The sequence below is a fragment of the Triticum urartu genome, chromosome 5, assembly GCF_003073215.2.
Source record: "Triticum urartu cultivar G1812 chromosome 5, Tu2.1, whole genome shotgun sequence".
Lineage (NCBI taxonomy): Eukaryota > Viridiplantae > Streptophyta > Magnoliopsida > Poales > Poaceae > Triticum > Triticum urartu.
The window spans coordinates 604,482,890-604,497,042 of NC_053026.1; the positions used below are offsets into that span (position 1 = coordinate 604,482,890).

A 14,153-nucleotide genomic window follows, 5' to 3' on the forward strand; every position below is an offset into this window, starting at 1 on the left:
TCTACTTAGAGCCATGGCTTTGCTTTAATTTTCATCCAGAAATACTTTGGAAAAGCTCATAAGCGCTCTTAGATTTTTTTTTTCTTTTTTGCAGTTTCTGCAATGATGGTCTGATCCCTAGCACCTAATACAAAACTATGGCGAAGCAATAAATTATAAAACACATTTCTTTCTTTCCACAATAATTCTTGCCGACATCTTTGAAAGGTATGCAGTACTTGATGTGGATTTCTTTAGGAATCTACTTGATGTAGAGTGATGAGAACACTTGTGCAGTATACGACGAGGACCCAAGACCCATAGCTACTGAGTCCTTCTAGCGTGTAAATAGTGTGGTCTGTAAATATTCCTCGTCTTTCATGACCCAAGACCCATGACAGCAGTGGTCAGCAGTAGCGATCTAATATTTGAGAGGAATGGAGACCAGTCAGCAGCAGAAAGTATCTCCGAGCAAGCGTGTGGTAAGTAGAATACCAGTGACGCGCCTATAAATTAAGAACAATGGTGAACGGGAAGAATCAAACACTCCATACTCCAAACTTGTAAACATATACGTATATGCTTTGTTGGTCTCGTCTCTGCCCTGCAGCCGAAGGCGTAGCTCTTATTCCTGCCAGGAAAGAAAAGGAAATCCCCCAGGTGATTCACCCAGAACAATCCATGAATTCATGAATATCTGCTAGCATATATTATGTCATTTATTAACCATCTAAAAATTTCTCCTTTCGCATATATTACATACTGAAGATCGATCTAATTCGACCAGCGCACGTACCACTAGCTGCCCAGCTATGAAGGTTACTGCTAAGACCCGACAGTTGCTTCTCTTGGTGTTGGTGGCTTGCACTGCACATGCCGCCATCTGCAGCTCCTCCTCCTTGCATGGAAACGAGACAGATCGACTATCACTGCTGGGATTCAAAAATGCAATCAGTCTCGATCCGCAGCAAGTCTTCATGTCCTGGAATGATAGCACACACTTCTGCAACTGGGAAGGTGTCTTGTGCAGGACAAAGAAGACTCTACCACATCGTGTCACTTCTCTAAACCTTACAAGCCGAGGTTTGGTAGGAGTAGGACACATCTCTCCTACACTTGGGAACCTTTCATTCTTGCACTCTCTAGCCCTGACGGAAAACTCACTTACCGGGGAGATTCCACCCTCCCTTGGTCACTTGCGCCGCCTCCAAACCTTGCACTTGGAAAATAACACACTGCAAGGTAGGATACCGAGTTTTGCAAACTGCTCGAAGCTCAAGGATCTGCGTTTTTCATTTAACAATCTAGTTGGCCAATTTCCTGCTGATTTGCCTCCTCGCCTTCAGCTGTTAAAACTTCCAGCTAATAACCTCACTGGCACCATCCCAGCTTCTCTTGCCAATATCACAACACTAAAAGTGATTTCCTTTGCATATAATCACTTCAAGGGAAATATCCCAAGTGAGTTTGCAGACTTGTCCAGCTTGCAGACCCTGTATGTTGGTATCAATCAGCTCACAGGTAGGTTTCCCCAAGCCATCTTGAATCTTTCTACACTTGTCGGCCTTTCCCTTGCTCTCAATGGTCTAAGTGGGGAGGTACCACCAAATTTATGTTCCTCACTTCCCAATCTCCAGATACTTCAATTGGGAGCCAACTTGTTTCGAGGGCACATTCCTAGTTCACTTGCTAATGCTTCCAATCTAATCTTCATTGATTTGAGCCGAAACCACTTCACCGGATCGGTGCCCAAGATTGGCAAACTTACCAACCTCGCACATTTGAATCTTGAAAGAAATCAACTCCAAGCACATAGCAGGGAAGATTGGGAGTTTTTGGACAGCTTAGGCAACTGTACGGAGCTACAAGTGTTCGGGATGGGTTGGAATCGTCTATCAGGGCAGGTACCAAGTTCATTAGGCAACCTTTCGAGTCAAATCCAACGTCTATACTTGAATGAAAATCAACTATAGGGAGGTTTTCCTCCCGGCATAGAAAACCATCGCAACCTGTTTGTTTTAGCATTGGAGGGGAATCATTTTACAGGTGTGCTTCCTGAGTGGATTGGAATTCTCAAACCTTTGGAACAAGTTCGTTTGAACACAAACTTCTTTACAGGGATCATTCCATCATCCTTGTCCAACTTGTCTCAATTGGGATTGCTCACTATATTCTCGAACCAGTTAACTGGCCATATACCACCAAGTTTTGGAAACTTTCCAATGCTTCAATATTTGGACATTTCCAGCAACAATCTTGATGGTAAGATTCCAATGGAGATCTTCAAAATACCAGCAATAAATATAATTAATGTATCTTTCAATAACCTCCACGGACAACTTCCTACAAGCATTGGGAATGCTAAACAACTCATAAATTTTGCGTCTTCATCAAACAAGCTATCCGGAGATATTCCAAACAGTCTGGGTGATTGTGAAAGTTTAGAATACATTGAATTAGACTCAAATATTTTTATTGGAAGCATTCCCACTTCATTAGGCCACATAACCAGCCTCAAAGTTTTGAACTGTTCCACCAATAACTTAACTGGGCCAATACCAATAACTCTTGGCAACCTACAATATCTTGAGAAAATAGATTTGTCATTCAACAATCTTAAAGGTGAGGTTCCAACAAAAGGTATCTTCCGTAATGCTACTGTTGTGTGGATTGATGGAAACAAGGGTCTTTGTGGTGGGGCACTGGAGTTACACATGCCAGCATGTTCTATTATGCCTTCAAGTTCAACTAGACACAAGAAATATTTAGTGCTCGAAGGAGTTATACTAACAGCCAGTACGGTGTCACTTGCTATTGTCATATTTGGCTTAATTCTCTGGAGAGGAAAACACAAGAGAGAATCTATATCTTTGCCTTCATTTTCTACAACATTTCCCAAAGTTCCTTTCAATGATCTAGCGAGAGCAACACAAGAATTTTCAACATCCAACTTAATTGGCAACGGGAGGTATAGTTCTGTATACCAAGGAAAACTATTTGAAGAAGAAAATGAGGTTGCAGTAAAAGTCTTCAACCTCGAGACAAGAGGAGCACAAAAGAGCTTTTTTGCGGAATGTAATGCATTGAAAAATCTTCGGCACCGTAATCTGGTCCCAATTCGAACTGCATGCTCAAGTATTTATTCTAATGGTATTGATTTCAAGGCCCTAGTGTATGAGTTCATGCCACGAGGAGACTAACATAAACTACTATATTCAACTAGAGACTCTGAAGGATCTTCAAAGTTGAACCTTCTTACAATGACTCAAAGGATGAGCATTATGGTGGATGTAGCAGATGCAATGGAGTACCTACACCATAACAATCAAGGAACAATGGTTCATTGTGATCTGAAGCCTAGCAACATTCTTTTGGATGACAATATGACAGTTCATGTTGGAGACTTTGGCTTGGCAAGATTCAAAGTTGGTTCCACGGTGTTATCTCTTGGTAACCCAAACTCTTCTTCGGTTGGACTAATGGGGACGATCGGATACGCTGCTCCAGGTAACAGCCTTATTATATCTTGTGTTGATCTACATTTGTCTTAACGAGTGAAAGAGAAATTAACTCCTCTTTTTATCCATTCCATTTGTAGAATATGCAAGTGGTGGTCAAGTTTCAACCGCCGCAGATGTTTACAGCTTTGGTGTTGTCCTCCTCGAGATATTCCTTGGGAGAAGGCCAACTGATGACATGTTTAAGGATGGACTGAGTATTGTGAAGTTTACAGAGATCAGTTTACCTGATAGAGTAATTGAGATTATCGATCCTCAACTGATACAAGAGTTGGAGCTTTGTCATGATACTCCAATTGGTTTGAATGGAAAAGGTGTATGCTCTCTGCTATGTATGCTAAACATTGGTCTTTGCTGCACCAAGACATCTCCGGGTATTCGCATCAACATGCAAGAGGTGGCTGCCAAGCTACATGGTATCAGAGATGCATATATCATAGAGAACTGAAGTAGCACTTTCGTTGCTTATGTAGCATTAGCTATCTTAACAAGTACATTTTTGTAAGATTGGCGCTTGTTGCACAGCCTATATGTTAGGAACGGATTTACGAATTTCAAACCTTGTGTTTTGTTACTACATCAGCCAATCGTTGTAAATCTCTAACGTTTGTAACCTATCCCGATATAGTGAAATTCGTTGGCTGGAGCCCGTGGTTTTTTCCCTTCTCATTGGAGGGGTTTTCCACGCTAAATTTCTTGTGTCCACACTGTGTTGATTTGATCTTCTTCGTGTTCTTGCATGTCGTATTTTTAACATCTTTGTTTTGGAAGCAAAATCATCGCCATCCTTAAACAGAGTGAACAAAGACATATCATCTATACCTACCACCTCGTTCATCATCTTCATGTATGATTGTTGACTATATTATTATAATTACAAAAGTAATGAACAATACAAATTTTCATGTAAAATTATGATTGCGTATTGTACAAATTAGACAAACGAAAACCAATTTTTTACCTTTCCTTCGTTTCATCATATGCCTCATTGGCATTGTACATGTGGAAGTCGTCATCGTCCTCAGGGAAGGCCAACAGCATCTGCAGGGGCAGACCCAGGACAAAAACGTCCCGGTGCTCGCATGTACGCCATATACGGGTAGATACCAAGCAACAATGTATGTAAAAGTAACATACTCAACAATTTAAAAGTTTAGTAATAAAAATGTTTACCAAAAGCAAGTGTTCGACATGAAAACTTGTTCATATGTCGAGGCATTAATTTGCGTGTGTGATGGGGCATCACCTAGTTCATGAGGCAAAGCGTGCAAAGGATAGAGCTATATTGACTGTTTGCTTGCTCATTTCTTCCACATAAAATTATCTCTCTCCTGGAGCTGACCTTGGATAAAACTCAGAACTTCCTTCGGTGATGCTTATGTGAGACTGCATGTGCGTAATTTATTCTGACCCTGTAAGGAACTGGAAACTCTGCCTCTTGATGACATTATCATGTGGTGATCCTACTATGAGCTCTAAATGGTCATCGTCTTTTAAGTCAAATCTGGCTTATATATATTAGACTTGCAATGTGCATGTGCTTTGGTATGGAACGAGAGGAGGATATTATCAGTAGTGTGTTGAGCACTTGTGGTCTTCTTGACGCGGTTCTAGCGACTGCGAGCTAGTGCCCCATTGGGGATCGAGTGTCATGGTCTCATGGAGGTGATTGAACAAGAGGAGTAGGGAATGGTCATGGAGGTGATTGAACACGAGGAGTAGGAGTAGGTAATTGAATTTCAAACCCATCTTAACCGAGATTGGAAAACAAAAGCGGCAGGAGGAGAGGGATTGGGTGAGAAGATATGGCAGCTGGTTATGCAAATGGTTTCAGACAAGTATTTTGGAACGGAGGTAGTAGCTTATTGCGCTGCTTGCTATGCAATGACTTGACATGAATGGTCTGAAAATGCTTGATGCAATGCTATATGTCTGAAAATGCTCGACACAATGACAGCAACGAGTTGGAGTCTGAAAGTGTTTTATGCGATGCTGGTTATGTTGGAAATGATGTGCTACAAGCATGCTGACCGCAGTAAATAAATAAATAAAATAGAAAGTACACACAGAAGCTAAAAGGGCTGTCAAGCCTTATGAAAAGCAGTTCTGACAGAGTGTGGCCTTCTTCCTGATGTTCCCAAGATAATAACTGCCATATACCCATATGTTTGGGTGTGTGTGCAAAGAGATCAGCAGAGAGAAATATCAATATTGTTCTTCCTCGCCTCCTCCCGCCGCTCCCTGGCCTCCCGCTCCTTCCTCGCCTCGTCGAATCTGTATCCCATTATTCCCTTCCCTGTCACGTTGTACTTGTATGTGACCATCATGGTAAGGGCGATGCAGCCAAACAGCAGCTCAGGCCCTCTCCTGTAATAAAGCCACCATCAGCAGATCAGATATGTTGCAAATCTCAGCAATAATTCAGAAAATAAATGAATTTATGAACAGTTTGTTTGGGAATAATTATGAAGAAATGAGCAACGAGAAGAGGTTGAAAATGGCAAAATCATCAAATAAGGATGATGTATGCAGTACCAGTTTTCGTAAAAAGATTCTATTGCTCTCTTGATGTTATCAGCCGTCCAGGATCCATAATCCGTACCATCGGAGGACATCATCCTCTATAAATCGGAGTAGCTGAATAAGTTACTACAATCATTTTTTTTTAAAAGTTACTACAATCAAAAGGAAGCTGAAAATCACAACTAGTCGAGCCTCGAGCCAAGGTAGGGAAATACTACTGCAGGCTTACAATCCCTCCCAGACATACGAATACGCAAATTACCCGTCGACAAGCAGAGATGCCTACGTACGTACGTACCCGGGTGGTGTAGCTGCCTCCGCTGCTGCCGGATCAACCGACGGGCCAGTGCCGGCCGCCGGAGCGCGAGCCCAGTGGCGGATCGGAGCATCGCCAACGCGGCACTTGTATTGCTCGGGAGGCAGAAGATCGCGGTGGTTGAGTCGGCTGAAGACCGCCGGAGCGGGAGCGTGCGTCTTCGACGTCGACTGAGGTCTCAGGTCGCGACTCGCGATCGCCTCAGCCTCTGGGTCTTCAGCGGCCTGGTCCAATCCTACCCTTGGGCGTATAAGCCCTAGAATTCACCACTGATTCACCAAAAAAAAAAACGAAAGGAAATCATCGATGCAGACCAGGAGATGCCCACGGCCGCGATCTGTGAAGCAAATCGCCACCACCCTAGATAAGAAAACATCAACAAGGGCGAGTAGAAACCGAGCTTTGGTTTCAGCAAAAGGCCCAACTCAAACAATCAACCATATATTGTGTTACATCTTCCCATTTTTTGAGACCTCCTGTTTTATTAGTCGAGGAAATGACTGAAGGACCTTGTATGGCCCGGCCATGGAACGCCCCGTTTACTTCCCCGATTTTTATAAAAAGTACTTTTGAAAGAAGCATTATTTTGTGAGGGTAGAAAGAAGCATTTCGGTTAAAGGTTATAATAATTGTATTTAAAAAAGTTATTAACACACGCGCGAATTTCATACATTCATGGAAAAAAATGAAGTGTAAAAAGAAAAACCATAAACATAAATCGAGAAAAGGGTGAAAAATAGACAAAAATGCAAGAAACAAAGAAATAAACCGAAACCCAAAATGGGGTGTCCACACGCGTTTTGTTGACATTTTGATGGCTTGAGCATCAGATATGCATCATCCAATTTTCCCTGGGAATCCTATTTGCCGCTCACATCGACAAATAATGAGAGTTACGCCTTTGTCCCAACTCCAAAGTGGGTGGCCGGGCCCAATAAGATCGGGACCATCTTCCGATTCATTTTCACATTTTTGCTGATGCTTTTTAGTTCCTTTTTTTCTGCTTGTTTTGTTTTGTGTATGGGGAAAATACATAACCACTTCTAATTTTTTTGTGTGGAAAAGGCCTAAGGCCATTTATTTAGTATCACATGTCTTTCCATACACCCTTACAATACATCCAAATTCTTAGGAGTGTCGAATTATTAATACCCATGCATCCGTTGGTGTGGCATGGCGTGAGCAAAGCTTATTGCCAGCTCTAGACCTTCTCTGATGGAGCGAACTTGTTTAAACCCGGAAGCTTGTAGAAGCAACAACCAGGAAGTCGTCAATGTAGACCAGAAGACGTCGATAGTCATGATCTGTGTAGCAAATCACCGCCACCAGAAGAAAACACCAAAAAGAGCTTGCAAATCCTCTGAAGAAACATATATTCTAACACACATGAACAACTATTTTCAAATGCATGATTTTTTTTAATCTGAATTTTTCGTACAAGGTTAAAAAATATGATACAAATATTACTTTTAATATATGAACATTTATTTCTAGGTACATAACATTTTATTTTTCATATACAAAATATCTCAATTGTTAAACCGTTTATTTTAACAATACATTTAAATATTATTAAATAATAAAATCCGGTGGCCAAGGAGGAGGTCGCTGATGCGCAGTGCAGAGAGGGTAGCGAGCGTAGAGGCTTTGGCAAAGGCGGCGAAGTCGAGGTTGAAGGTGAGCGGCATGGGCAGTCACCAGTTGGGCGATAGGTCCACATCTTTGATGTCCGAAAAACTACGAGGTTGATTGGCTTGTGATTTTCAATACATTTAAAACTTTCTAGCTAAATACCCGTGCGATGCAAAGGGGGCAACTTTATTCTAGTAGTTCAACATAGGATGATTTTGATTGGATTGAGACTGAGATATGCTACGAGGAGAGAATCTGTAGGCAAATGTAAGGACATATATGATCTGTAGGGCTGGAAAAAAAGCTCGAAGCTCGCGAGCTAAACGAGTAGCTCGTGACTCGGCTCGAATCGACTCGAACTCGAAGAATAACGAGTCGAGCCAAGTTTTAGTTTAAGATCGTTTATAGACCAAGTTAAACGAGCCAATCTCACGAGTACTTGTGTAACTCGTTAGGCTCGGTACCAGGGCCGGCCCTGGACCAGGGCAGCAGGGGCGACGGCCCAGGGCCCAGCCAAACTAGGGGCCCCGACCTGTGCTGCAATGTGTGTATAGTAGATGATATAGGCCCTGATGAATTCGTAAAATGAAAATGAAAAAGAAAAATTTTGTAGGCTGAGAAGCCCATCATCCAACTTCTAACAGAAGCCCAATTGCCAAGAGGCCTCAAGAAGGTACGCGCGCACAGGAGCGAGGCGGCGATTCCTCATGTCTCCACGCGGGTTCGTTTTCTCGTTCGCCTCACAGATCGGGCCACCGCCGGATGCTTGCAGGAAAGAAAGGTAAGTATCTAGAGAAATTTCTCTTTTCTTTGCCCTCAATCTTAATCTAGCTAGTGATTAATAATATTCTTCCTTTTACAACAGTATAGCGGCGTTGGAGATTTGGAGTGGAGTTCATGTGTTGCCGACTTGCTCTTCGACTTCTAGTTTCCTTGATGATTAGATTTGGATAGCCGAAGAACATAGATTCTCACTGATTTGAACAGCAACCTTCAGGTCCCTTTGTTCCTTTTCTTGCAAACATGTTGCCCAAAAAACATTTATCTGGTTCCCAAAAAAGAAGAAAGAGGAAACGAACAGATGAGTTCATTGGATTGCAGAAGGGTGCTATCAATGATTTTATTATAGATTTTCATGATTTTTATCAATATATGGAATCAAAATTTTCCTCCAATGTCTTCGCTGGGCCAATTCATTTGAGTTCGCCCCGGGGCCTCCGAAACTCCAGGACCGGCGCTGCTCGGTACAAAAGATCAGCCACTCCCAATACAAAAAAAGATAAGCCACTCAGCACCCTACGTTCCAGGCGCACAACACAAGGCCCAACCGTTGAAGGCCCATCCGCCTAGGAGACTCATGCGTTACAAGGAAATTACAATTGTTTAGTGATATATATGTTTAATATATACATAATCAATTTTACCATTTTGAAGGTTTTATGTTCATATTTTTAACGAGCTTAACAAGCTAAACGAGCCAGCTCGTGAGTTATACGAGTCGAGCCAATCTTGGGTTTAAGCTCGTTATAGTAACGAGCCGAGTCAAGCTAGCTCGGTAACGAAACGAGCTCTAGCGAGTCGAGCTGAGCTGGCTCGACTCGGCTCGAATTCCAGCCCTAATGATCTGACGTGATTGAGATTGTGTACGTACAACTATGTGAGTTGATTTTATTGTTTGCTTGCAAGAATTTCTTGCTATTGGCGATTTATTTGATTGTGTTGATTGCTTTGCAAAGGTTTGTTCACAAAAATAAGGAGGTGTGGGTCAGTTTTGGAAAAATAAATAAAGGGGGTTATCACATGGTTTAAAATAAAATCGATGGGAAGGGGCATATCTACATGAGAGAGGTGGAAGCGATGGAAGCAAAGCCAACAAATTTCCCTTTGATAGTAGAGATTAAATAAGAAAATTAGGTGGCCAAGGAGGAGGTCGCCGATGTGCTTGTGGAGATGGTAGCATAGAGGCTTTGGCACAGGCGGCAAAGTCGAGGTAGAAGGTGAGTGGCATGGGCAATCACTAGGTGGGCAATCGGTCCACATTGTTGACGTCCAGAAAACTATGAGGTTTTTTTGGCTTGTGACTAAGTTGAAGATATTTTTTGCCACACTAAGGCTCAACTTGTAGTTTCCATTTTATTAACATAAGCTTAGACAAACTTAGCAAAAAAATATGTGGCAAAATATGGCATTGGAAGGCTTAGAACCACATGCTACATCTCGAAATTTTCCTTATCCACCGCGTGCGGTGTCCATGTTGTTGAGGGTACTTGTTGTGCTCTTAGTGTTGCCTCTGACGAAGACTTTGGTGGGACTGTTTGATTGCATAGTACCTCCATATGGAGTGTGGCGTTGCAAAGACCGGGCTCCATAGAGCTCGTTTTGAAAAAAAAAAAAATCAAAATATATTTAAAAGTTTCAAAAAATGCCAATTTTTTTGTACAAATACATATGCATATTCTTTAAGTATATATAAAATTTTAGTAACTAATTTGATCATTTGCATGCTACACAAAAAAGACAAATATCTGATACAAATACAACAAAGAAAAAGCCTATTTCAATCTGTGTATTTGTCTTTTTTGTATACATCACATATGAATACATATGTTTATGAAAATTTGTACACGCATACTTCAAGTATATGTCTACATGAAAACATTTTTTTCAGATTTTTTTTGAGTTATGGAAAAAGTATTTTGGCTGAGAAATGTATATAGAGCTTAATGGAGCTCGGCCTCTGCAGCCACTTTTCGCTCCATATGGGTTTATTAGTCTACCATCGTATTTTAGATCAAATTTTGATCATATATTTGACTAGCGAAATGTTAATGTATGTCACCAAAAAATATATTGTTGGATTCGCATTTGAATGTAGTTTCTAATGATATTATTTTTGCTACGTATAACTTATATTCTATTAATTATTAAAATCATGGTAAAAAAAAGTGACCAAAAATATGAGGCGACTAGTGAACAAGGACGGATATAGTAATTTTTATCCTATTTCTACCAAGTGATCAGCTTGGTAAGCTATCAACAAAAAATGCAACCAAATTTCAAGTCTCAAAAGTTGAGGACCTCCCTTTGGTGGCAGTGTTGAGCAACATCAAGACAAATTGCCCAGCTCTACACCTTTTTCTTTTGATCGTGTCAATTGGTCCTCTTTTTTCTCACATCACGTCAATCGGTCAGTTAAAAGTAACGGGTATAGCACATGTTCTTGCTGGCTCGAGTCGACACTGAATGTGCATTAGCTCGTCAGAATGAAACAAGAAATAAGAAAATAAATTTTACGTCTAATAGCACAATCCGTCGTAGTCTAGGTGGTTAGGAACACTTTTCTAACCGAGAGACCCGGGTTCAAGTTCCGGCGACGGAACACTTTTCTGTGTTTTGTTCTTCTGCTTCCATAATTTGAACTACCTACCTTTTTTATGTGCAGAGATCGGTTCATTTTCAGTAAACAAAAATAGGCAAGAAGTCTTTGTGTAACATGATCTGTAGACTAACCCAACCAAGGCCCTAACCTTTACTGCCAACAAGATCCTTTCAATTCAAGAAACCTGCAAGCGCTCAGTAGTTCAGACAGTCCAGGGGAAATTCAATTGATCTGAAACAATCAGGCCTGCTGTACGTACTAAGCCAAGATAACCATGAAACTTTTTAAGAGACAATGTTTTGAAGAAGCTTGTTATGATACCATGTTCAACTCCTGAATATTTGCTTAGGCATGGTACATGCCTTCAGCAAAATGGTGAACCAACTCAGATGGAAAAACAAAAACATGGGTCAAACACAGCTTAGCTAATAAAAATAAATAAACATCTTGGATTTCAACAGGACACGCCAGTTGTTTTTGACAGAGAATGCCATTAGACTGAAGTAGCAAACTGATAGTTACAATTCATTATTATGATATGATGATCATACAACAGAAAACATTTCCAACGCTATGTAGAACTCATGGTTGTTGTACCAGAAACAAACCAGATTGACGTTGTTTCTGTTAGGAATATGCAACTTGTATTCCCATGAGGCCATAGGCCGATATATATACACGTACAGGTGTGGAACATATGCAGGAAACCCCTTATACAACGGGATAAATACAAAGGGGTACATGACTTATATTATAACTCTAACACCCCCCCTCAAACTCATGGTGGATGAACAACACCGAGTTTGGAGAGATAAAAGCCATGTTGTGCTCTAGTCTGGGCCTTCGTCAGGAAATCCGCCAACTGTAACTCAGAAGGCACATACTGAAGAGCAATAACCTGATCCTGCACACCAGCGCGCACATAGAAAGCATCAACACCAATATGCTTGGTGAGCTCATGCTTCACAGGATCACGCGCAATGCTAATAGCACCTGTATTGTCAGATAAGAGCAGAGTCGGTGTAGTGACAGAAACACCAAAATCCTGAAGTAACCACCATAACCAAGTCACCTCTGCCGTCAAAAGAGCCATTGCTCGCAACTCAGCCTCGGCACTCGAACGGGAAACTGCAATCTGTTTCTTCGTCTTCCAGGCAATGAGAGAACCACCAAGAAAAACACAGTAAGCAGAAAGTGAACGGCGATCTGAAGGATCACTAGCCCACGTAGCATCCGAATAGGCCTGAAGCTGTAAAGAACTGGAGCGAGGAAAGAATAGACGGTGAGAGATCGTGCCCCGAAGATATCGAAGAACACGAAGGAGATGACTATAGTGAACCGATGTGGGAGCAGAGACAAACTGACTCAGAATATGAACCGGATAAGAGATGTCCGGACGAGTGACAGCTAGATAGGCAAGACTGCCAACAAGATGACGATAACGCGTCGGGTCAGGGAGAGGATCACCATTAGTAGCACGAAGGTGAAGATTGAGCTTCATAGGAGTCTCAACAATGCGCTCATCAGTAAGAGCAGCACGAGCAAGAAGATCCTGGATATACTTTTCCTGGGATATAAAAAAGCCATCAGAGGTAGAAGAGACTTCAATCCCAAGAAAGTAGCGAAGAGGTCCAAGATCAGACATAAGAAACTGCTCACTAAGACGAGCCTTTACAAAGGCAATATACTCAGGGTCGTCACCAGTGTTGATCATGTCATCAACATAGAGAAGAAGAAGAGTCCGACCACGAGTGGAAATGTGGACAAACAACGCTGGATCATGATCACTCGCTGAAAAACCAGCGGCAATCACCACAGAGGACGCTCAAACCAGGCGCGAGGGGCTTGCTTAAGGCCATAGAGAGAGCGACGAAGACGACAGACCATGCCATCAGGAACAGAATACCCAGGTGGGGGCTGCATGTATACCTCCTCACGCAGCTCACCATTAAGAAATGCATTCTTAACATCAAGCTGAGAAACAGACCAATGACGAATAGAGGCCACAACGAGAAGTGTGCGGATAGTGGTCATATGGGCCACATGAGCAAATGTCTCATCGTAATCATGACCATGCTCCTGCTGAAAACCACGAGCCACAAGACGAGCCTTGTAACGCTCAAGAGAACCATCAGAGCGAGTATTAACCTTGTAGACCCACTTACAAGTGATGGGACGAACACCGGGAAGAAGAGAAACAAGATCCCATGTGTCGGTGCGCTCAAGAGCAGCAAGCTCCTCTGCCATCGCAAACTGCCATTCAGGATGAACAAGAGCATCGCGATAAGACGTAGGCTCGAGTATAGCCGAAAGAGCATATCGACTAGGAGAATAGCGGTCAGGGGGAGGGCGAGGCCGAGCCCGAAGACCATAAGGCGGCTGGGATGAGGAGGACGACGCACCAGAAGTAGATGGCACGTCAGTGGATTTATCCAGAACACGTGGACGGCGAGTATAATGAAAAGGAAAGGAGGGAAGAGGTGGAATCACTGGAGGTGGAGACAGGGAATGTAGCGATGACGAAGGTGGAGAAGGGGAAGGTATCGGTGATGAAGGTGGAGATGGGAAATGTGTCGGTGATGAAGGTGGAGAAGAATCTGTAGGAGAGGATGGCGTCGGATCTGCAACAGCAGGACGAGGAATAGGAATACTGGGCATAGAGGGAGGTGTGTCAGGAAAAGTGAGGAAAGAGATATCCTCCACTGAAAAGGTTGAGGAAGATGGACGCGGGTAGAAAGGACGAGACTCATCAAAAGTTACATCCCAAGAAATACGCATCCGACGACCAATAGGATCCCAACAACGA

At 42.3% G+C, this 14,153-nt stretch overlaps 1 protein-coding gene across 3 annotated transcripts; it reads left to right on the plus strand.

The window, feature by feature from the left end:
• The first annotated feature begins 513 nt into the window (after positions 1-513).
• On the plus strand, positions 514-4,139 carry LOC125511143 (receptor kinase-like protein Xa21). Of its 3 annotated transcripts, XM_048676439.1 has the most exons (3): positions 515-639; positions 3,203-3,486; positions 3,578-4,139. In XM_048676439.1, the coding sequence occupies exons 2-3, from the start codon at positions 3,240-3,242 to the stop codon at positions 3,943-3,945; spliced, it is 615 nt and encodes a 204-aa protein (XP_048532396.1). In that variant the 5' UTR covers positions 515-639; positions 3,203-3,239; the 3' UTR covers positions 3,946-4,139. The 3 variants fall into 3 exon arrangements, with proteins under 3 accessions (XP_048532394.1, XP_048532396.1, XP_048532395.1); XM_048676437.1 differs by lacking the exon at positions 3,578-4,139 and having other exon boundaries at positions 514-639; positions 748-3,244; XM_048676438.1 differs by lacking the exon at positions 515-639 and having other exon boundaries at positions 1,959-3,486.
• The last annotated feature ends 10,014 nt before the right edge of the window (positions 4,140-14,153 follow it).